The sequence below is a fragment of the Cynocephalus volans genome, chromosome 8, assembly GCF_027409185.1.
Source record: "Cynocephalus volans isolate mCynVol1 chromosome 8, mCynVol1.pri, whole genome shotgun sequence".
Classification (NCBI taxonomy): Eukaryota; Metazoa; Chordata; class Mammalia; order Dermoptera; family Cynocephalidae; genus Cynocephalus; species Cynocephalus volans.
In genome coordinates, this window is record NC_084467.1 from 145,679,763 (window position 1) to 145,704,460 (window position 24,698).

At 40.2% G+C, this 24,698-nt stretch overlaps 1 protein-coding gene across 1 annotated transcript in view; it reads left to right on the forward strand.

Annotated features, from left to right (window-relative positions):
- The window catches only part of HMCN1 (hemicentin 1), a 414,327-nt gene that overhangs the window by 227,798 nt on the left and 161,831 nt on the right, over positions 1-24,698 (forward strand). The window contains exons 25-30 of the mRNA XM_063104004.1: positions 285-380; positions 2,762-2,956; positions 4,457-4,587; positions 4,753-4,900; positions 7,760-7,886; positions 10,601-10,755. Coding sequence (XP_062960074.1) covers positions 285-380; positions 2,762-2,956; positions 4,457-4,587; positions 4,753-4,900; positions 7,760-7,886; positions 10,601-10,755 — 852 coding nt within the window. The remainder of the gene's footprint in view (positions 1-284; positions 381-2,761; positions 2,957-4,456; positions 4,588-4,752; positions 4,901-7,759; positions 7,887-10,600; positions 10,756-24,698) is intronic.

Here is a 24,698-nt window from a genome sequence, read left to right on the forward strand (position 1 = left end):
CAGAAAAATGGTGGGTGGAGCATGATGCCTTAACTAAGGGAATAAGGGAAACAGAACAGGATTATGGGAAGCATAAAATAATGAATTTTGCTTGGGGACTTTTGAGTTTTAGGTCCCTGAGTCACATCTAGGTGGAAATGTCAGGCAGTTGGAAATATGAATTGGATTTAAAAGAAGAATCAGAAGAGATAGCAACTCACCAATGTAGGAGGTTGATAATGACTCAGGAGAGTTTGAAATTTCCTCCGAAAAAGCTTACGATAATGCATTTATTTTTCTAATAGAACCACCTACACTGGAAGATCTAGAGCCTCCGTATAACACTCCATTCCAAGAAAGAGTGGCCAGTCAACGCATTGCATTTCCATGTCCTGCGAAAGGTGTGTAATACTCAGAGATATAGGCATTGGCATATGGTGTATATTGTTCCAGAATTCTATATTTCGCCTAAAACATTATCTTCATAAAATTCAACTTGCTGGTTTTTGTTCCAACATTTAAGCGTAATAGAAACTAACTCCTCTTTTAAATAACAGGTCTTTGAATAGGTATTTTTTTCCTCCCAGGTATTTAATTTCTTTCAATGGAAAGACCTTCCTTCCTTTCTTTCAGACGTACCTAATTTAGTATGTTTTCCAAGTAGTTCATGTCCTTCCTGCTGCTTCTTATTTCATTATTTTTTGGCAAAGTTTTTCTTTAAAATGTGACAGCTAGAGCTATGCAAAATATTCTAGATTTATCTCAACCAGTCAGGGGTATAAATTAGGACTATCCCTTGTTTGTTCTGGACACATCTCTTTCAAAAACCCTTTCTCCTAGATCTGCTCTCAACTGGTAATTCCAGGGTCAGGTTGTAACTTCTCTGTGAGAGAAGGCCTATCCAAGCCCCTCCTTTCCCTGAATTTCTGGCCTTTGTATCCCACCGTGTTTCCTGGCAGGGGATTGCTATTATCTCTCCTCTGGATGCCAAGTAGGAAGTTAAGAACATCTTCTCTTTCAGGGATGCATGTATCTGCAGTGATTCAAACTGGGCTTGTAGCAGTTCTGGCAAAATCCAAGTAGTATTCTTTCTGTAGGTCCTGGAGGGCTCCCGGTGGCTGGTCGCATTAGTGCACCCACATGTGTCTCTTAGCAGTTGTTCCTGGAGGCAGCAGCAATTGAAGGTCCTCCTGGCTCTCTCTGTTCTGTAGCAGGCTTTTGCATCTCTCAACAGGAACTGTCACCAATGACTACTAGGGAAACCTTCTTTACAAGGGTTGAAGTTCAGGTGGGGTCGGTCTTAGGTGCTCGATACTGCAGGACCCCTGCCAGGGGTGCTGTTGCTCCTGACTCACAAGTTGCTGTTGGAGCCCCGACTCCCAAGCTGGCTTTTTGTTGACTTATGTTTTCCACTTTGAAACACCATCTCTTTCTAGTTCCTCATTTTCATCTGGAATATAATTCTTGAGTTCATAGAGTATCTAGATACCTTTTCATCACCTTTTTCTGTGAATTTCATCTTGACCACAGTTCTATCATCTATAAACTAAAGATAATGCCACTTCTTTCTTTTGTGTATTCACTGATTTTTTTTATTTATTAACTCGACAAATGTTAATAAGTATGACTGAAGTCCATGAAAAAATGAGTGGGATGTTAGGGAATGACTCTACCTCCCTTCCGTTTTCTTTGACAACATGGACAGGCAGCTGGAATCCATCAGTTTTGCCTTTTCTTCCTCATCAGTCAATACTTTACTATAAGCACAATTAAATAGGCCAGACTTTTGTTTTATTTTTTCCCATAAACAAAATTTTTGTAGTCACTTTTATAAATCGTAACTCGTTTTGAGTTCAGCCTTAATGACACATTCTATGTATTCCAGCCACTCTTTTCTACTTATCCTGGATTATACTTGTATGCCCATTTAATGCTTTTGTTGTCCTTTAATGTAGGATTATTAACAGTGTCTTATATAATCATATTGATTTTAATTAACGTGCTTTCTTTTTATCTTTATAGGGATTAAGTAGATTTTTAAAGTGTTTAGAATAGTGCCTGGTACATTGCTTGCTAAATGAATACATTCTTAGTATAGAGTTAATATCTGTCTTTTGACTTTATACATTTTGATATAGTTTTATCATTTTTACCGATGAGCACATTACTTCCATTCACTCTGTTAGTCATAAATAAAACCAGGAAAGCAATTCTTGCTGCTTTCTCAACTTTCTTTTCAAGAATTGAGCCTATTGTCCTTTGTTTAGTAGAATGAGATCTCCAGAAGACATGTGGATAGAAGTTCCTCATCTCTACTATCTCAGGCCTTTTTAAGAAGTGAACTATAAAACATCATTTCTGTGCATCATTATAACCCTATTTAGCGGAGCAATCTTCATGTTATGTTTTTGTGACAGTATCTTACTTTTTGTTCTTTTTTCTCCCCAAAACTCTCCCCACATCTAGTTAATTTGATTGATGGTTTTCTTTTTCACTAGTCACCATGAACTCACCAAGAAAATGCTTTGCTTACTGTCATTTGAATGTTTTGATAAAAACAACTTTGATCAAACTTTACACTAGAGACCTATCATAAATTAGAGGCATTACCTATCATCCCTTCAAATTTCCGTGCCAGGAGAAATATCTTGAAAGTAGCATAATATCTAAGAGTACAAACTATGGTCATAACAAAATTTTATTTCACCTTGATATATTTGATATTTAATGATGATTCGTAATTTTGTTGTAAAATATCACAAGACTTTAATTTCTTATTTAGGTGTCCCTAAACCTACCATCAAATGGTTACACAACGGTAGAGAGCTGACAGGCAAGGAACCTGGTATTTCTGTCTTAGAAGATGCTACATTGTTGGTTATTACTTCTGTTACACCGTATGATGATGGGCAGTACATCTGTGTGGCAGTCAATGAAGCTGGAACCACAGAAAGAAAATATAACCTCAAAGTCCACGGTAAACATAGATGAAAATGCTGAAATCATGTAGCTGAATATGTGGCAATTTCTAATTCTAATATATTCCTTCAATGTAGTGTGTAATGTTAATATGAATAGATGTGTTATCATCTAACAGAAAGTGGTGGTCTGATTAAATTTATTTATTTGATTTAAAATTTCATGTAAATTTTGATTGTGACTTGAAGACACAACCATCACAATAATTCCTTGAACTTGTTAAGATAAGTAAACAGATATGATGTTGATGGGGGAGAGGTGGAGAGGGAAGGGGGAAAAGGAGGAATTGGAAAAGGGACATGAAAATCAATCACGTATATTGATAAATTAAAATAAAAATAAGTAAAGAAAAAAAAGAAAAAGAAATAAATGAATTAAAGATAGAATGTCAAATCTGGCTATATGGCACATGGATATAAATATCCGAATGATCAATTCTGATGAAGTCTTTGACATACTCGCAATAAGTTAAAGCTCAAAATAAGAAATTATAATGTTCTTCATTACTGTGACAGGCCAATTTTTTTTTAAAAAGGCTTTTCTCTTTTTCTAAGAAAATTAACATGATTTAAAGGTATTAATCCATTACTTCTCTCTTTAATACTGTATATTAATTTTATTTTTTATTTAAGAAAATGTCTTACTGCCATAGTTACATATATAAAATTCAATAGAAGAAAATTTTCACTATAAAAAAATTCAAATGGTAAAAAAACTACATATAGTAAAAAGTCTCCCAACCCTGACCTGACCTATCTACTTATCTTCTCTAGAGGCAAGAAAAGTTATCAGATTTGCTTGTGTGTGTGTGTCTTCCCAGAGACATTTTATGCATTTGTAAGGAAATGTGAATATATAATATTCTATCCTCTTTTCACTTATAAAAAGTACACATGCAGTAGAACACATACTCTGCACCTTGTCTGTTTCGCCAAACAGTCTATCTTGGGGATTATTCAATGTCCCAACTCTTATTTATAGCATCCCACTGTATGGCTATACAATGATTTACTTAACTATCCTCCATTAATGAGGAGCATGTAGGTTGTTTGTTGTTATAAATAATGCTTCAATGAAAACCTTGTACATATGTCATTTTCCTGAGTAAAAGTATGCGCATTTTAAAATTTGATGAATTTTGGCTTCCATAGACACTGAGCAATATTTACTACCATCATCAAAGTAGTGAAGCCCATGTGAATTAGTTAAGACCCTGTATTTTGAGAGGTATGTGGAATAAACAGGTTCTTCCTTAAATTTATCCCAAATTTCATTCTATATTTAAAACCCTGAAATAATAATTAAAGTAAAAATTCAATAAAGGTTGTTAATTATAAATACATTGGTTAAGGCTTTTATAATAAAGCAGATGCTTAAATATGTCTAGCTTTTCCAGCCATCAAGTATCTCAGAGTTTGGTTTCTAAATCCTTTATAAAGAACTTAATGAATAATGTTTATTATAAAACTATCTAGCCATGCCTCCTCTCTTTTTGCAGTTCCTCCAGTAATTAAAGACAAAGAACAAATAACAAACGTGTCAGTATTGGTAAATCAGCTGACCAGTCTCCTTTGTGGAGTGGAAGGTACTCCGTCTCCCATCATTATGTGGTATAAAGGTGATGTCCAGGTAAATGGAGACATCCAAATATGTGTAATTCCTTGCCTCTGCATCTGAAATAAATTGTTTGGATGTGAATTTCTTATTAACAGTAATATAAATATTTTACTTCAGTTTTTAATTATGCATTTTTATTAGGATTAGAAGTAACACTGACCATTTTGGCCCTTAAAGGTGACTGAAAGCAGCACTCTTCAGATTGTGGACAGTGGGAAGATACTTAAGCTCTTAAAAGCCACTCCAGAGGATGCAGGAAGCTATTCCTGCAAAGCGATTAACATCGCAGGCACTTCTCAGAAGTACTTTAGCATTGATGTGCTAGGTAAGGAAAACATTATTTTAAAGCATTACAATTCAGATGCACTTCTTATGTCGTATAGAGCTGTATAAAGAAGTAAAAGATAAAAATTAATTGATAGAAGAAATGCTATTAGTTTCATTTTATTATTATTTTTGTCTTTAATATTGGTTAATCAGAACCATAAGGTAAAGTTTGAAGGTACTTACTATTTATAATACATAGATGCCTTTGAGCCATATACCCCAAAGCATCAAATACCCAAAAGTGGTATTATCATGTGTAAAATAGGAAATTATTACTCTTGTCAGTTTCTCCAGTTAGGTGGGCAACAAATTCTCTGGGCGGTAGCTATCCAGGGTGATGCAGAGTACAGCTGCCCCTTGAAAAACGTGGAGGCTCGGGGTGCTGACCCCCAAGCAGTCTCTGAGTGTAATTTTTTTTTCTTTTTTGGCAGATCTCTTGGTTTTTATTGAGGTTTGTGCGATTTGTGGAGGCAGGGCACCTAGAACTGAGGCAGAGTGGGGGAAGGAATGGAGAGAGTGGGGGAGGACTCCTGGGCTGAGAGGCAAGGGTGGTGGTGGGTCGTACTCTTAGGGGTGACACGCTGCGTCCTCCAACATCTCAACTCTGAAGGTTTACAGTGTGAGGCTTCGGGGGATCATTGGGAATGAGATTCCTGACCTTGGGTCTCCTCAAAGCTGCCTCTGTGGGGTGGCTGCAGGGTTGGGGGTCGATGAGCTGTCAGCGGGTGGTTGTTGGGGTTTCCAGCTATGTTCACCAAGTTCCAGACCAGCAGAGGTCACGTGTGGAGCCTAGAGGGGAGTGTGGAGCGGGCTGGCCAGCTCCGGCTCAGGAAGGGCAGTGGGGTGGCGGTGGGGCAGCAGGGCCCCACCCAGGACTCGCCCAGCAGCCCAGCACCACTGAGCCAGGGAGCAGGCAGGCTCAGCATACAACTTTTAACTGCCCCCAAACTACTTAACCACTACTTAAGTAACTTCCTTAAGTAGTAAAGTGGTTAACTTCTTAACTACTAATAGTCTACTAATTGTCTACTGTTCAATAGGCTATTTAACTGTTTGATTAGGTGTGTAATGCATTTGTGACATACCTAACCACCAATTTTCCAATATAGTTATTGAAAAAAATCCGCGTGTAAGTGGACCGCACAGTTCAAACCCGTGTTGTTCAGTGGTCAACTGTATCATTCTTTCATGCTGTGGATATCTCCTGAAGCTGCTAGGCTGAACTTGAACCGGAGAAAGTAGCAAGTCTGCCTTCGTCTACATTTTAATTAATTCTTGGAACTAAATTAGCCCTGATTCTAATCAAGGGGAGAAAATTTTGAGAGCAGGTAGCAGCTGTAAAAAAATTAGGATATAAAACATTTTCAGAGGTAATCATATTTAAAATTTTATAATTTTCGTTTGTGAAATTATATTTGCCATTGGAGGTTCACTTTGTGATAAAATAGCTTTCTCCCTTTTCAATATTGTGCTAATCAACATGGGCATATAATTTGTAAGTCTGTGGTAGAAATGAGGTCTGGGAATGATACTGTATTAAAATGACCATGTATGAACTGCTGTAACATAAAAATGATCTGTCCGATCAGTCTTCTCAAAGCCTGAAGTACTTTACATTTTCTCTCCCCAAAATTATTATTATGTTTAAGTATAGGCTATATATATATGTAATCTTTCTTCTCGTTAGTCTCATTGGCATTATTTCTCTTGGAACTCATATACTCCCATGACTTTGAATTCTATCTATGTGCTGATGATTCCAAAATTTTTATCTCCAGTGCATACTTCTCTGAGCCCTAGAAATAGATATGTAGTCTTCACCATAGTATCTTGACTTGAACATCTTAGTCGTTTTTCAAACAGAAAGATCACATCGAATGTCTGTACTGCTTGCCTTCAGTGATCTTATCACAGGGACCAGCACGTCCATCCATCCACTTGCTTCTTCTAGAACCTGGGAATCATTCTTTCTACTGTCCTCTCCCCAACTTCTTAAATTCACCTATATCCTGCTATCCCTATATGTCTATTTCCTAATTCCATGTATATGATCTGTGTCTTTCCGTTCCACTGTGAAAGTATACCATCATTTTATAAGCGGAATTAACGCAATAGCCCCTAATTGCTCCCCTGCATCCACTCTTTGTCACTCTCATCTATTTATTCAGCAGCCAGTGTGGTCTTAAAACACAAATCTGATCACACCATACCACTCCCCTACTGAAACTCTTTAGTGGCTGGCCATTTTTCTGAAGATGAAGACCAAACACTTTAACATGGTGTGAAGGGAGAGGATTACATGGTTAGGGAAGTGTGCGGGAGCTTTTTAATTTGCTTGATAATTCTGAGAATAAAAGCTAATATATTCTTTTTCATGTTATATCATACATCTAATATTAGCAATGGAGTCTTTTAAAGGAGACAAAGGTAATATATTTCAAGCAGCACAATAATATAATATATAGAACTTGAACATTATAAGATAGATGTTGATAATGTCGTTCATTATCTAAAATGCATGGTAATAATAAATTACATTGCATGAGCTTCACTGCCCACTTACATGCTAAATTTTTTTTTGCATATGAGTTAATACACCTCAAAATGAATCTTATACTACTAGTTCTATTATAATTCTTGCAGATAATTGTTCTGCTAGTGCAGCTTTTGTGAATATGTTCCTATATGTTAACATTTGAGTACTGAGATGTGATATGAAAAGATTATTATGTGATATTTTACTTTTAACATTAAGATCTTTTTGAAATAATATAGAAATCATTGATGCTCTGCTTCTCCTCCCCCCAACTGTGTTTGCTAAGTCATAGGTTTTCATGATAAAATGTCTTTGTTCAAGTTCCACCCACCATAATAGGTGCCAACTCCCCAAATGAAGTCTCAGTTGTCCTCAACCATGATACCACCCTTGACTGCCAGGTCAAAGGCACTCCCTTTCCAGTTATTCACTGGTTCAAAGATGGCAAGTGAGTATCTTTTCTGTATCTGTTGCAACGGTCCAATTGATAGGAAATAGATGTGTAAATACATACGGATTTTCTTCCTCTTAATTATTTTATCACATAGAGCATTATTAAGTGAGCGTGAAAGACAAATAATATTACTTAAAATATGTTCTTAAAGTCTTGTAATATCCTTCATTCTGATGAATCACAAAGCTGTTTAAAAATGTTGGAACTCAAATTTTTTATGCACTAAATTTCCTCTGTCTAAAAGCTATCAGCGAAAAATGCAAGACTCAAATGCAGATTATTTTATCTTTACATGGAATTGAATTATTAAAAAGAAAAATGTGTTTATGAAAGCAAGATGAATACTTAAGCTGTTTCTATACGGGGGCAAAAAGGAATCAGATGTTTCCCAGACTGCACGTCTCAAAGGCTGCTGAGGTTTGCCCACACTGAAATGGCTGCAGTGATCTGTGTTGGTTGTGAGAGCTTATTTCTCACAGTGTGGTCACAGTGCATGTATTATTATAGTTTCCGGGAGCAGGTATCTAAGGCCTAAGTAGCAAAGAGTCAAGATTTGCAGTGTATGAAATAAAGGATTGTATTCGAACTTTCTACAAATTAATAAGACAAACAACAACATAGAAAAATGTGTGGTGAGTATGAGCAGGCAAATTAAACAAATACCGTTAGGCAATAAACATATTAAAAGATGCTCACCCTTGGTAATTTAATGAATGCAAGTTAAATAATAAAATTTTGTTTTTCACAGGTCATATTAGCAAAAAAAAAAAAAAAAAAGGCAGCAAAGGAAGGAAAGATTTGAAATTATCAAGTGTTGACTAGAGTGTGGGAAATCAGGATATAGTGTTAGGGTGGGGAGGATTTAAATTAGTACCCTGAAAGGCAATGTGCTGGTGATGATTAAAGTTTTCATGCTCATATGCTGTGATGCAGTAATTACACTTCCCATGTGCAGGGGAGGGAAGCAGTCATGCATGTCCACAGGGAGGCTTGTATAATGATACTCACTGCAATGCTGTGATGGCAGAAATGTGAAAATTGGCTAAGACCCTATATTAGGAGAACAGATAGAAAACGTGTTGCATATTATGAAACACTGTGCAGCAATTGAAAATAATAAAATTAACCTATATGTACCAAAAATATCTCTGTAGCTATTGTAGAGTAAAAAGAAAAGCAGAAGAATAACATGATACTATTTACTCATTAAAACTTTAGATTTTGAGGGGAGTACGATTATGGGTAAAGATGTTTAGAAGGATATAAATCAAACTGTTAATGGTGAGAAGATTCACATTAGGAGAAATAGGCCAAGGACAATTTCTCTTATAATGCTTACATTTTTTTTGGTTTAAAATTTCATGTTACTTGCATAATTAACAATCAATAAAGGTTTCACATTTACTTAAATTTGAGTAACATTATCATGTATTCACTTCTTTAAAAACTTAAAATGCATTAAACTAAGGTACTTTGTGCTCTTAATTTTTTTTTTTCTTTTTTGTCTTTTTCGTGACCGGCACTCAGCCAGTGAGTGCACCGGCCAGTCCTATATAGGATCCGAACCCGCGGCGGTAGCGTCACCGCGCTCCCAGCGCCGCACTCTCCCCCAGTGCGCCACGGGCTCGGAATTTTTGAGAGCTTTACGCAAAGTGTTATATCAAGAAATAGTAAAGGATGCTACCACAGAAAATTAAATGTGTTTTCCATTTAATCATGTAGTCTCACTAGTGGCTTATTATTATAGTAATGCATCTAATTATTATGTGGTTAGTCAGTGTAACTTTTAAAAACTTAGCTATGAGTCTTCCTGAAAGAAGGTTAATGGATTTTAAAGGCATAATACTTAGGATATTACAGATTTTAATAATTATGATATTTCAAGTGCTAAAATAAAGCTGCTGCTAATTGTATAAAGTGAGAGTTTTACAGTAGTCAGTAAATGACTCTGTATAGTAGAGAACTATTTGCAAGCTTCTTTGGGCATAAATATCTTTTAAAATTTATGATTATAAAAGCATTAATATTTATTAAAATCCCTGCTTTTTAAGAAAGTTGCCATGATCACTGCCTTTAGCAAGTAATAATCATTCATTCTGTTGTGATTACTTTTCCAGATATTGCAATGATATTGGTTTAAAAATACTGTTGCTTGGCCTGAAGTTCCTATAATGTAATTTTAAACTCTGTGATTTTTTTTCCCAGATGCTGGTAGGAATTTTGGCTATGCAAATCAAAAAACCAAAAATAAAATAAAATAAAATAAAATAAAATAAAATAAAAGAATAATAAGAATTGGCGAATCAATGAATGACTGCATTTCTTTCTTTCTTTCTTTTCTTTTTCTTTCTTTTTCTTTCTTTTTTTTTTTTGTGACCAACACAGAGATTGAGTCCAGGACCTTGGTGTTTATCAGCACCACATTCTAACCAACTAGTCTTGGTTTCTGTCAATATTATAAAACTATTTAAGTTTGAAATGGAGAAACTCTTCATCTCAAAATGATAATTATCTAGCTTCCAATAGTAAAGTGGTTTAATAATTTCATTTTTTTGGATAGGAGTGCTAATCACATCGCTGCATTTTTTTAATCGACTTTGATGCATATTTTTAATGTTGTACTACTTAGCAATTTTTGTTGGGATTAATAAGAGAGGAAACGTGGGGAAATAAAAATGGCCCCATAGAATAAAATTTGTTTTCTCTAGGCCTTTATTTTTGGGAGATCCTAATATTGAACTTCTGGACAGAGGACAAGTCTTACATCTAAAGAATGCACGAAGAGGTGACAAAGGACGCTACCAGTGTACAGTGTCCAATGCAGCTGGCAAACAAGCCAAGGATATAAAACTGACTATCTATAGTAAGTGTGATTTTCTTATATTTTTTTGTTATTCTTAACTCATTACAACTGAAAACCCAGGTTTACTCTAATGTTAACTGCTTTTTTATTCAATACTGAATAATTTGGAATGTTACGTGAAGAGAAGAAAGAGCCTATCTTCATGTGTTTTAGGCTAGAACAGTGCCTCCAATTTTAATGTATTTTATCATTAAGTATGGATTTCTTGAAGTGGTCTAGTTATTTCTGTATATTCTCACTTAAGTGGTCAATAATTTCCTGACTGGTTATTATATACATAAAGTGAATATTTGTGTCCTTGAAGGGGTTAAAAAAAAGAAAACTAAAAATTGTGGAGATGCATGAAGTAGAATGAAACTGATGCTATGCAGACAATTCAATTGTTCTCTTTTTAGTTCATCTTAGCCTTTATTCTGACCATGTGGCAATATTTTAAATGCCTTATGTTTGTGCTACTGTTTTCTCCTAGTTTGTCCCCACCAGAAATATGTAGTCCTCATTTTCACTATAATCATCAACATCCCCCGAGGAAGGTGACTGGCAAAGTCATTTTATTTTTTACAAATGGAGTCATAGGTAGGCACATGAATGTTATGTTGTGGGCACAAAGATTTATACAATAGAAAGGAATAGAACTCGATAGACCAGTAATGCCTAACCATGGCTCTACTCATTGCACCATCTTGTGTCTTTCCATAGTATATGACACTCAAGGGAAGTTTAGATTCTTCAGAATGACACCTCCTCACAGGATCTTCCCTGTTCAAACTGGTCAGCTATTGACTCTAATATGTTGTCCTAGCTCATTTTCTTGATAGCACATACCACCGTCTGATATTTTGTTTGCTTAATGCTGGGTTTATTTACTTATTAGCCATTTATCTCCAAGCCATCCAAACTTCCATGAGAACAGGCCTTTGTTTTGTACGTTCCTTACTTTAATGTATGGGAGACAGCAGCTCTGAAGAAATATTTGCTAAATGAATGCATGGTCTAGTGTTACACCATCTGATACTGTAGCCACTAGCCACATGTGGCTGTCAGGCACTTGAAATGTGGCTAGTCCATATTGAGATGGGCTGTAAATATAAAATGCACATCAGATACCTAAGGCATAATATGGAAAAATAATGTAAGATATCTAATTAATACTTCTACATTGATTACATGCCAAAATGATATTTTGGATATATTGAGCTAAGCAAAATATATTATTGAAGTTAATTTTCTGTTTCTTTTTATATTTTTGAATGTGGCTACTAGGAAATTTTAAATTACATATGTAGTTTGCATTATATTTCTATTGGACATCACTGGTTGCATAATTAGTAGGAGCTTGGGCTCCTGAGACAGACAGACGTGTGTTCATATCCAGCCTCTGCTGTTTTCTAGCTTTGTGACTTTGGATAAATTGCCTAACCCCTCTGAGCATCAGCTTCCTCAGCTGTAAAATGGGATAATAACAGCACCTGTGTAATAGTGTTATTGTGAAGATCAAATGCTAGATACTTTACATGAATTACTTGGCTTATGGGAAGAGTTCAATAAATGTTATTCATTTATTGTTGTCTATTTAGTGATTGTATTGTCTTAAAACTTAAAATATGTATAGAATCTAGCTTGACTTCTATATAATTTAACTGTATTCCAAAAGTCTCTTTTTAAATGTTGGTGTCTTTATGTAAAGTTTGAATTGCTTTCTTGAGTCAAAGAAATTATATTTAATGCAGTCTTTTAAATCATTTATATCTATAGATAAAAGACTTGGGAGAAAGCAGTCATGAAAAGAAATGTCCTCTAGGAAAGAATAATATTACTGAAAGATTAGCTGTACAAGCATACAAGTTAAACAAAAGTGTTATTTGCTACCATTGGCATCCTATCAGAGCCACACATTTAAGTAATAGGTGCAATATTCCTCCTAAGCTGTTGATTAGACTTCTCTAGACTGTTGTATTGTTGCCAGGATCTGTGATGAGTACATTTTTGGTGATACAATAAGACTCCTATTTCCATGGGACTTGGATTCTTTCATTTCAGGTCCTCTTGTTCATTCTGTGTGATATCCTCAGACACCCAGAAGAGAGGGCTCTAAAATGATTAAACCTTCTGGGATTGTCTGAGATGAAAGGCATTAGAACATTGTGAAGTTTTGAGTATTATAATGCAGGAAATAATGTCAGTTCCTCTCTAGCAAGCTCACCTGCACTTCCAGGTGGATAATCTTAAGCTTATTTTATTTCACTTGTGAAAATGTTTTTAATTCCTAAAATGGAAAAAATAACTGAAATCGATGCCATGCTTTAGTTAACTGTGAGGAATATGTATGTAGATTTCAGAATGCCAGACTGAGAGTATGTTTCACACTACCATCCATCGATTCATTCATTTTCCTTATTTACGCACTGACATGAGGATGAAGCAGGTTGGTTGATGCACCTGCAAGGTAGAAATGAACATTGTGTCTGAATAAGGAAAGAAATGGAAACAAAGTAGAGGGGGAAAAAAGAGATTTCAGGGGTGCGGGGGTGGGGGGAGGAAAAAAAAAGAATGTGAAAGAAGGGAGAAAGTAAAAGAGCTTTTAATATTCTACTGAGGAGACTGTGCAAATTCATAACTAGTGGTTCTAAGGCAAGGAACCCACGGATGGGTTTCAGAGGTCTGAGAGCTTCCCTAAATTCTGTAAAAGTCTTTGAGTGTATATACATGGGTGCATTTTAATGTGCAGTGCATTCATAACCTTTATCTGTATCAAACAGAAGTACAGTTCTCAGGCAAATATACATGAATTAAAATGAAAACAGGAAGTGAAATGTTTATTTGGCAAATTTAAGCAGTGGGTAGTATGTTCTACCATCAATTGCAAATATTCTTTGAGTAATTTTTCTCAATTTCATAAATGCAAACTTTTAAAATAGATCTTTTTCAATACAAATGGTTTTCTTTTGTAAACCATTCATGGAGGATAGGGATTTGTTGAACTTATGTTCTTGGCTTCATTAATGTATCATCCAGCTAATTAGGCTAGCCAACTGATTTAGGTAATTTGAGCCAAAAGTTTGCCAAGTGTTTATTGATTAACATATGATATAAATAGTCTCAAATCAAAATTAAAATTTAAAGTCTGAATAAAATGCTCCTTCTTAGGATTTCAAAATGGTGTCTTAAATTTGTATTAATTAATTATCTACAGCAGGACTTGGCAAATCTTTTTATTAAGAATAAGATAGTAAATATTTTAGGCTTTGCAGACCTCAAGGCAAACTCAAGGGTATCATATAGATACTTAGTATATAACAAGATAGAAATAATTTTCTATAAAACTGTTTATTGATGAAAGTTCATTTTTTCTTTTTTGGTAATTTTTAAAATTGCAATTTTTTTTTTGTAATACTATAGGTTTACTAATGAGAAGAACGGAATTGTTTTGAGGGATAACATTTCATTTAACTGTGAAGGAAGTGCTTTTTACAAGGGTATAGGGAAAATACAGCCAAAAAGTCAAGTTAAGAAACAAGGGGAACAGAGTCAAACAGGATATCTGTGGTTATGCACCTGGGCCCCGGCCCGAGGCAAAGGGCGGATAGTTCCCAGAAATAGACAAGTCAGTTAAAGTTTCAAGAGTGCCCCTCAGCTGTTTCAAGGACTCCCACTTGACCGAAGTTCACCCCTGGCTTGATTTAAACTAACCAATTACCTTGCTTCTCGCTTCTGTACCCGCGCTTTTTGCTATAAAAAGGACCCAGGAGCTCTACTCGGCGCGCCAGTCTTTCGAAAGACTGAGTCGCCCGGGTACCTGTGTGTTCAATAAACCTCTTGTTTTTGCATCCGAAGCCGTGGTCTCGCTGTTCCTTGGGAGGGTCTCCCTGAACTGACTGACTACCCACTTTGGGAGTCTTTCATTTGGGGGCTCGTCCGGGATCGGAGACCCCCACCCAGGGACCACCGACCCACCAACGGGAGGTAAGCTGGCCAGCAGTCGTTCTGTGTCTCGTTTCTGTGTCTCGTCTCTGTGTCTGACTCAGTGATTTCGACTGTCTTTTCTGAGCGCGCGCATTTTGGTTTCAGTTTGTTCCGGGTTAGTCGCTCTGGGAGCGAAGTGCGGGTAGCGAACAGACGTGTTCGGGGGCTCGCCACCCGGCAATCCTGGGAGACGTCCCAGGATCAGGGGAGGACCAGGGACGCCTGGTGGACCCCTTGGCAGAGGATTATTGTGTTTTGGTCTCACCGCGTCTCGGGAGGCGCGCTCTGCCATCGGACTCTTTCTTCTATTTCTACGGCACTCGGTCTCGTCGCCGTTTCTGGTTTCTTTTTGTCTTAGTTGTGATAGGTCTTTGCGTCGTCGTTCCCCTATTGGAAATTTTCGAGATGGGGCAAGGTGCCCTTACGCCTCTCTCCCTTACTCTAGATCATTGGAAAGATGTCAAAGCCAGGGCTCACAATCTGTCCATGGAGATCAAAAAAGGAAAATGGCAGACTTTCTGTTCGTCTGAGTGGCCCACATTCGGCGTAGGTTGGCCGCCAGAGGGAACCTTTGATCTTACTGTCATTTTTGCAGTTAAAAAGATTGTTTTTCAGGAGACCGGAGGACACCCGGACCAGGTTGCCTGTGTCGTGGTATGGCAAGACCTCGCCCAGAATCCCCCTCCCTGGGTGCCACCCTCCAGCAAAGTCGCTGTTGTTTCGGGATCAGAAAATACTCAAAGGCCACCTACAAGGAAGCCTTCCGCCCCTCCCCAACCCCCCGTCCTCCCGACACCAGATGACCTATTTTCTCTCTCTGAAACCCCACCTTACCCGGCGGCTCCGCTGCCCCCTCTGGCCCCTCAGGGAAACAGATCGGCACCAGGCCGAGCGCCCGGTGATCCTAGCCCTGAGGGACCGGCTGCGGGGACTAGGAGCCGCCAACCTCGCAGTCCGAGAGACGGCTCCGGTCCTGACTCCACCGTAGCTTTGCCCCTCCGAGCCATAGGGCCCCCAGCTGAGCCTAATGGCTTGGTCCCTCTACAGTATTGGCCTTTTTCCTCAGCAGATCTTTACAATTGGAAGTCTAACCACCCGTCTTTTTCTGAAAAACCAGCAGGACTCACGGGACTTCTTGAGTCCCTTATGTTCTCTCACCAGCCCACTTGGGACGATTGCCAACAGCTACTCCAGATCCTCTTCACCACTGAAGAGCGAGAAAGGATTCTTCTGGAGGCCCGCAAGAACGTTCTCGGGGACAACGGGGCCCCTACACAACTCGAGAACCTCATTAATGAGGCCTTCCCCCTCAATCGACCTCAATGGGATTACAACACGGCCGAAGGTAGGGAGCGTCTTCTGGTCTACCGCCGGACTCTAGTGGCAGGTCTCAAAGGGGCAGCCCGGCGCCCCACCAATTTGGCTAAGGTAAGAGAGGTCTTGCAGGGACCGGTAGAACCCCCCTCGGTTTTCTTGGAACGCCTGATGGAGGCATATAGGAGATACACTCCGTTTGACCCCTCTTCTGAGGGACAGCAGGCGGCAGTTGCAATGGCCTTCATCGGACAGGCAGCCCCAGATATCAAGAAAAAGTTGCAGAGGCTAGAGGGGCTCCAAGATTATTCCTTACAAGATTTAGTGAGAGAGGCAGAAAAGGTGTACCACAAGAGAGAGACAGAAGAGGAAAAACAAGAAAGAGAAAAAAGAGAGACAGAAGAGAGAGAGAGACGGCGCGATAGGCGCCAAGAAAAAAACTTGACTAGGATTTTGGCCGCAGTGGTAGGTGAAAGAGGGTCTAGAGATAGGCAGACAGGGAACCTGAGCAACCGGGCAAAGAAAACACCTAGGGATGGAAGACCCCCTCTAGACAAAGACCAATGCGCGTACTGTAAAGAGAAGGGTCACTGGGCAAGAGAATGTCCCCGGAAAAAGAACATCAGAGAAGCCAAGGTTCTATCCCTAGACGACTAGGGGAGTCAAGGTTCGGACCCCCTCCCCGAACCTAGGGTAACATTGACAGTGGAGGGGACCCCCATCGAGTTTCTGGTCGATACCGGGGCTGAACATTCGGTGTTGACCCAACCCATGGGGAAGGTAGGGTCCAGGCGGACAGTCGTAGTAGGAGCAACCGGCAGCAAAGTCTACCCCTGGACCACACAAAGACTTTTAAAGGTTGGACATAAACAAGTGACCCATTCCTTTTTGGTCATACCTGAGTGCCCTGCTCCTCTGTTGGGCCGGGACATTCTGACCAAACTAAAGGCCCAAATCCAGTTTTCTACAGAGGGCCCACAAGTAACATGGGGAGATCACTCTACCATGTGCTTGGTCCTAAACCTAGAAGAAGAATACCGGCTGTATGAAAAGCCGGCCTCTCCCTCCATCGACCCATCCTGGCTCCAACTTTTTCCCACCGTATGGGCAGAAAAGACAGGTATGGGACTGGCCAATAACGTCCCACCAGTAGTAGTAGAGCTGAAATCGGGTGCCTCACCGGTGGCCGTCCGACAGTATCCAATGACTAAAGAAGCCCGGGAAGGCATCAGACCCCACATCCAAAGGTTCTTAGACCTAGGGGTCTTAGTGCCCTGCCAATCGCCCTGGAACACCCCTCTGCTACCAGTAAAAAAGCCAGGGACCAATGACTATCGGCCAGTCCAAGACTTGAGAGAAATTAACAAAAGGGTGCAAGACATTCATCCCACGGTCCCAAATCCATACAGCCTCCTGAGTTCCCTTCCGCCTAGTCACACTTGGTACTCAGTCCTGGATCTCAAGGATGCCTTTTTTTGCCTCAGACTACACCCCAACAGCCAGCCACTGTTCGCGTTCGAGTGGAGAGACCCAGAAAAAGGTAACACAGGTCAGCTGACCTGGACACGGCTGCCACAGGGGTTCAAAAATTCTCCCACTCTCTTCGACGAGGCCCTCCACCGAGATTTAGCTCCTTTTAGGGCTCTCAACCCCCAGGTCATATTACTCCAATATGTGGACGACCTCCTAGTGGCAGCTCCCACATATGAAGGCTGCAAAAGAGGGACACAAAAGCTCTTGCAGGAACTGAGTAAGTTGGGGTACCGGGTATCAGCTAAAAAGGCCCAGTTATGCCAGAAAGAGGTCACCTATTTGGGGTACCTGCTCAAAGGGGGAAAAAGATGGCTGACCCCGGCCCGGAAAGCTACAGTTATGAAGATCCCTACTCCCACAACCCCCAGGCAGGTCCGCGAATTTCTGGGTACTGCCGGATTCTGCAGGCTCTGGATTCCTGGGTTTGCTTCCCTGGCTGCACCCTTGTACCCCCTGACAAGGGAAAACATTCCTTTTACCTGGACTGAGGAGCATCAAAAGGCTTTTGACCACATAAAAAAAGCCTTGCTGTCTGCCCCCGCCTTGGCTCTCCCAGACCTCACCAAACCATTTACTCTATACGTAGATGAAAGAGCCGGTGTAGCCCGAGGAGTGCTTACTCAGACCCTAGGACCATGGCGACGGCCAGTAGCTTATCTATCAAAAAAACTGGATCCAGTGGCCAGTGGGTGGCCAACCTGCCTAAAAGCGGTTGCTGCAGTGGCACTCCTCCTCAAAGACGCTGATAAGTTAACCTTGGGGCAAAATGTGACTGTGATTGCTTCCCACAGCCTCGAAAGTATCGTGCGGCAGCCCCCCAATCGGTGGATGACCAATGCCAGAATGACTCATTACCAGAGTTTGCTGCTAAACGAAAGAATATCTTTCGCGCCCCCTGCTGTCCTGAACCCAGCTACCCTACTACCAGTCGAGTCAGAATCCACCCCAGTACACCAATGCTCAGAAATCCTTGCTGAAGAAGCTGGGACTCGACGGGACCTGAAGGACCAGCCATTGCCCGGAGTGCCTGCCTGGTATACAGACGGTAGCAGCTTCATTGCGGAAGGTAAGAAGAAAGCAGGGGCCGCCATCGTAGATGGCAAACGGACGGTATGGGCAAGCAGCCTGCCAGAAGGGACATCAGCCCAGAAGGCCGAGCTAATAGCCTTGACGCAGGCATTACGCCTAGCCGAAGGAAAAAACATCAACATCTACACGGACAGCAGGTATGCTTTTGCCACTGCTCACATTCATGGGGCAATATATAAACAGAGGGGACTGCTCACTTCTGCTGGAAAAGACATTAAAAATAAACAAGAAATTCTGGCTCTGCTAGAGGCCATTTACCTCCCTAAGCAGGTCGCCATTATCCACTGCCCAGGCCACCAGAGAGGAAATAACCCTGTGGCGGCCGGGAACCGGAGGGCCGACGAGGCTGCAAAACAAGCCGCCCTGTCGGTCAAGGTGCTAACAAAAACTACAAAGCTTCAAGAGCCAATCGAGCCTGCTCAAGCTAGGACCAAGCCAAGAGAGCTCACTCCTGACCAGGGAAAAGAATTCATTCAGCGGTTACATCAGCTAACACACTTAGGACCAGAAAAGCTCCTTCAACTGGCAAGCCGCACCAGCCTCTCCATCCCGAACCTCCGGTCCACTGTTCAAGAAGTCGCCAATCGGTGTCCAGCTTGCGCCATGACTAATGCGGCTACCACCTACCGAGAGACCGGAAAAAGACAACGGGGAGATCGACCCGGCGTATACTGGGAAGTAGACTTTACAGAGGTAAAGCCTGGCCGGTATAGAAACAAGTATCTGCTAGTATTTGTAGATACTTTCTCTGGATGGGTAGAAGCTTTTCCTACCAAAACGGAAACGGCCCTGACTGTATGTAAAAAGATACTAGAAGAAATCCTGCCCCGTTTCGGGATCCCTAAGGTGATCGGGTCAGATAATGGCCCAGCCTTTGTTGCTCAGGTAAGCCAGGGACTAGCCACACAACTGGGGATAAATTGGAAATTACATTGTGCGTATAGGCCCCAGAGCTCAGGTCAAGTAGAGAGAATGAATAGAACCATCAAAGAGACCTTAACTAAATTGGCCTTAGAGACCGGTGGAAAAGACTGGGTGGCCCTCCTTCCCTTAGCGCTGTTCAGAGCCAGGAATACCCCTGGCCAGCTTGGTCTGACCCCTTATGAAATCCTCCACGGGGGACCCCCCCCATACTTGAGTTGGGAGGAACACTGGGTCCCGATGATAACTTTCTTCCTGTCTTATTTACTCACTTAAAGGCTTTAGAAGTTGTAAAAACCCAGATCTGGGACCAGATCAAGGAGGTATACGAGCCAGGTGCCGTGGCCATCCCTCATCCGTTCCAGGTCGGAGACCAAGTGCTGGTCAGACGCCATCGACCCAGCAACCTTGAGCCTCGGTGGAAAGGCCCGTATCTGGTATTGCTGACCACCCCGACCGCAGTAAAAGTTGATGGCATTGCAGCCTGGGTACATGCTTCTCACCTCAAGCCTGCGCCACCCTCCGTACCAGATGAATCCTGGGAGCTGGAGAGGACTGATAATCCTCTTAAGTTGCGCATTCGGCGGCGGCGGAGCAAGCCTACCAAGTAATAACCCTAACCAGCCCAACACCCTCACCTGGCAGGTACTGTCCCAAACTGGAAAGGTTGTCTGGTTCAAGACAGAAGTCCACCCCCTTTGGACTTGGTGGCCCTCCCTTACCCCTGATATATGTGCCCTGGCGGCGGGTCTCGAGGCTTGGGATATTCCAGAAATTGATGCACCGGCCTCTAAAAGAGTCAGGCCTCCTGACTCAAACTATGAAAATGCTTATAACCAGATCAAATAACTCCCCTTGGTTGACCACCCTACTGTCAACCATCGCCGGGCCCCTATTACTCCTCCTTCTGTTGTTCACCCTTGGGCCCTACGTCATCAATAGACTAGTCCAATTCATCAATGATAGGGTAAGTGCAGTTAAGATTCTGGTCCTTAGGCAAAAATACCAAACCTTAAATGGCGAAGATAACTTTTAATTCCGCTCTAAGATTAGAGCGATCCACAAGAGAAATGGGGGAATGAAGGAAGTGCTTTTTACAAGGGTATAGGGAAAATACAGCCAAAAAGTCAAGTTAAGAAACAAGGGGAACAGAGTCAAACAGGATATCTGTGGTTATGCACCTGGGCCCCGGCCCGAGGCAAAGGGCGGATAGTTCCCAGAAATAGACAAGTCAGTTAAAGTTTCAAGAGTGCCCCTCAGCTGTTTCAAGGACTCCCACTTGACCGAAGTTCACCCCTGGCTTGATTTAAACTAACCAATTACCTTGCTTCTCGCTTCTGTACCCGCGCTTTTTGCTATAAAAAGGACCCAGGAGCTCTACTCGGCGCGCCAGTCTTTCGAAAGACTGAGTCGCCCGGGTACCTGTGTGTTCAATAAACCTCTTGTTTTTGCATCCGAAGCCGTGGTCTCGCTGTTCCTTGGGAGGGTCTCCCTGAACTGACTGACTACCCACTGCGGGAGTCTTTCAACTGAAGTTCCAAGTTACTCTTCCGTATTGTCAGAATCAATTGCAAATGTTCATCTGTTAATGATAATTTGTAATAAGGTTTTACCTATTTCGTCTTTGAAGATGTCTTTTCACACAGATAGATACTGCCTAATACTGATATCAGGTCACAAGCATATGATTTTAATTGAGAATATTCAGGGTTTGGAAGGCATTTATAGAATTCTGTTATATTCTTCTCTCGATATTTGACTTTTAACATGCCATTTACATTGCCGGTGAAGCAATTCCAGTTGGAGGTTAGATGGAAGGTCTTCAATTTCAAAGATAAATGAATTTCAAATGTGGAAATTTCTTTTGCATTTGCATCAAGATTTTACAAACTTTGCTAAAACCGTAGTTTGAACTCAGAAAATATATCCATTGCAAATTCATGGGGGAATTGAGATCTTACTTCTTTTTTGAACTTTTGACAGCATGAAGAATATAAAAAGCAGCTTGACATCACTTGTGATAAAAACAACAGAATGACTACCCAGTATAAAGTTTGCATATACTGTTTTTGTTTGGTGATTTTAAGTTGAATTCATTTAGAAACCTTATTAAGTTTATAGCAAAACCAATTTCCAAAACCATTCAATATTCAATAATAATGTTTAGGATGACTCTTATTCAGAAAAAATTCAGCCTCAGCCCTGAGCTCAAAAAATGACGATAATACTTTACCACCACTAAGGCATTGTACTTTCTATGCGCTAAGGCAGGTTCTACTTCTGACAAAAAGTCATGGAACCAAAGACGTTTAACTCTATGAGTGCAAATGAAATACTGATTCCATAACACATGCATATTTTAACAAAGAGCTTGATAATGAATAATACAGTGAATAAACACAGACTTTAACACTCTACATTTTAATAGCTTTGTAAACTTGTCTAAACCGTTTTTTGCTTTACACATATTTTTACTGCCAGGTTGTTACAAATATTAGCAGATTTAGGTTGTAATGAATTCGTGTTTTTTCAACTTCTCTGAAAATATTTTTACCATGCAGATTATTCTTAGAGACTAATTCATCAGTTTCTTTAAATGTGGCATTGACTCCTCAAACAAACAAGAACAATTAAGCAGTATCAGTAACATCTGTCAACTTGTCAAAAGCCAAGAATACTATTCAAAAAAGTTGCCTTTTTGTTTTTTTGAGTGACTATTGATGTTGCTCCCAGTGACCTCAACCCTTTGAGCAATTATTCTCACTGAAAGGCTAGTAATCTTTAACAAATTGATTTTTTCTGGGCACATTTGTTTGGCTGCTGCAGTCATACCTGACTAAATGAAATCACTGTTGGTAAATTGCTTTTCTTGCTTGGCTTACAAATGAGCCACAAAGAAACTTACTTTGATTGTAGCCTCATTTTTATTTTTACTTTTTATTTTTTGAAGAAATTCTGCTATTGAGACATTTCATTTTGTATTTTGTAATGTATCAAATTGTTGCTTTTCTTGCAGTTGGGAACATTGTGATGACTGCTTAGTCTAGTAGTGTTTATTCTTTTAGAACAGCTAAAATACTGCTACCACAAAATAAACAAAATGCTTTGCTATTTAATTTGATAACAAAATATTCCACACTATGGTGTGCCTTAAAAATGTGATACTTGAAGTTCACTATTCTCTTTTTGTTTTGCCATGAGACGTATGCACTGGTAATAAAAATAAAATAAAATAGCATGGTATAATGATAGTCATACCACTTGAAATGCTGTCAAGTTGTAACTGTGCCACTGAAATTTATGGTAAGCTCAGCAGCAGTAGAAGCAGGGAGAACAACACATTTGGTTTCTATTACAGTTACTTAACTCTGCCATTGCTGAGTGAAAGTAGCCACAGACAGTAAGTAAACAAATGACTGTGATTGTATTTTAATAAAACTTTATTTATGGACACTGAAATTTGAATTTCATAAAATTTTTACATCACAAAATATTACTATTCTGATTTTTTCCCAACCATTAAAAAATGTAAAAACCATTCCTAGTTCAGCATCTTCTGGCCTGTGGACCATGGTTGGCTGACCCCTGATTTTTATAGTTAATCACCTTATAGGAAAATGATTCCGCAATCAAATTCTCCTCAAAGTACAGTAGATCTTGCCTTAAATTATGTGTGAGAAAAAAGATGTGTACATGAATGTTTGTCACTGTGAACTAGTGGATTACCAGAAATTATTAAGGTACTCTACACGGCACCCAGATTTTATTTTCTAATATCCTTCTCCACTGAAAGAAACCATGAAAGGAGAAATGGTTAATTTTAGGTCTTGGGCATGCAATACAGACAGAAAGTAAGGATGTGCTTAAAAGATAAAACGATGTGGGTATATCAAAGGGACATTAGAGCCAACCAAAAGAGCTCCTAATGGCCAAAACTGGATAAATAATGTAGTATCGGATTATGACCCAAACTATAGCTTCCATGAGTCCATATTGACATAAATAAATTGGGAAGAAGAGATACAGAATCGTAAGTAAATTAAGGAGGTATTCCCCTCTAAAGGAAGTAGAGCATATATCCGACTACTGCTAAGCTACGGCTAAGGCATGGAATCCTCACAGCACCAGTTGTCTCGTTCTTAATCCTGTTTGTGACGCCAATTGTAAAGTTAGGCGACCACGCTAGTTGTCATTGCTCTTTTACCTGCTGGTAATCCTGCACTGACTGGGCTGATGGTTGAGCTAGGGCTGGGTCTGGAGCTCCCAGACCCCTCAAGCCCATTCACAGACTGGGTCATAAACCCTTCATACACCAGGCTGGGTCACCAGACCCTTTCCCACAGGTCTATAAGCTAGGCAACTGGCCATACGGTCCTTGGAAGCCACAGGTCTGGAAAAAACATGGCCACACAGGATGGGTGCCAGAGGCAGTAAAACACCAGCCGAAGTGGCGCGGCCATTTAGGTGCACCTACTCCACCCACACACACAATGTTTACCAAACAACCCTGAACTGGCTCTGAGACAAGGGGAACCTGACCAAATTATTCTATTTTCCCAACAGCATAACTCCCTACCTCATATGTATGTGCTAGGAATAGTGACGCACTTCAAAAGAAAGGGGGAACAAAGTGAGTTTACAGTGGAGAAAGCTGGCAAACACTACCTTAGCCGGGTTATCAAGGTTAACATCATCAGGGATAAGTCACGTTGATAGTATATACCCTTGATATGATGTGTGGTGCCTCTGTGGTCTCCCTCTCAAAACCCTTAATCCTAGGTTAAGCATAAAAAAAAATTCTACAAAAAATTCTATTCTAAAACAAAAATGTTTATGCAAATTATATTAAACCAGTCAAATTCAGACCCACGCCATTTGATTTCTTTTAAATTGTTGCAATTATAGCACAATCCTAGAATGACCATGTTCAGAATATGAAGCAGAGAATGAGCCACTTGAGTTGTTTTTCTAACAGCACAGTCATGTGGTGTGAGAGGCCAGGCATGTGGTTGTTGAATCGAGGGAGACACACGTGTAGCCAATTAAATGAGTAAAGTTGAGTGAATGGATTCTTGGCAATTCCCCCCCCAAAAAAGCAAGAAGCAAAAATTAAAGACCCCACA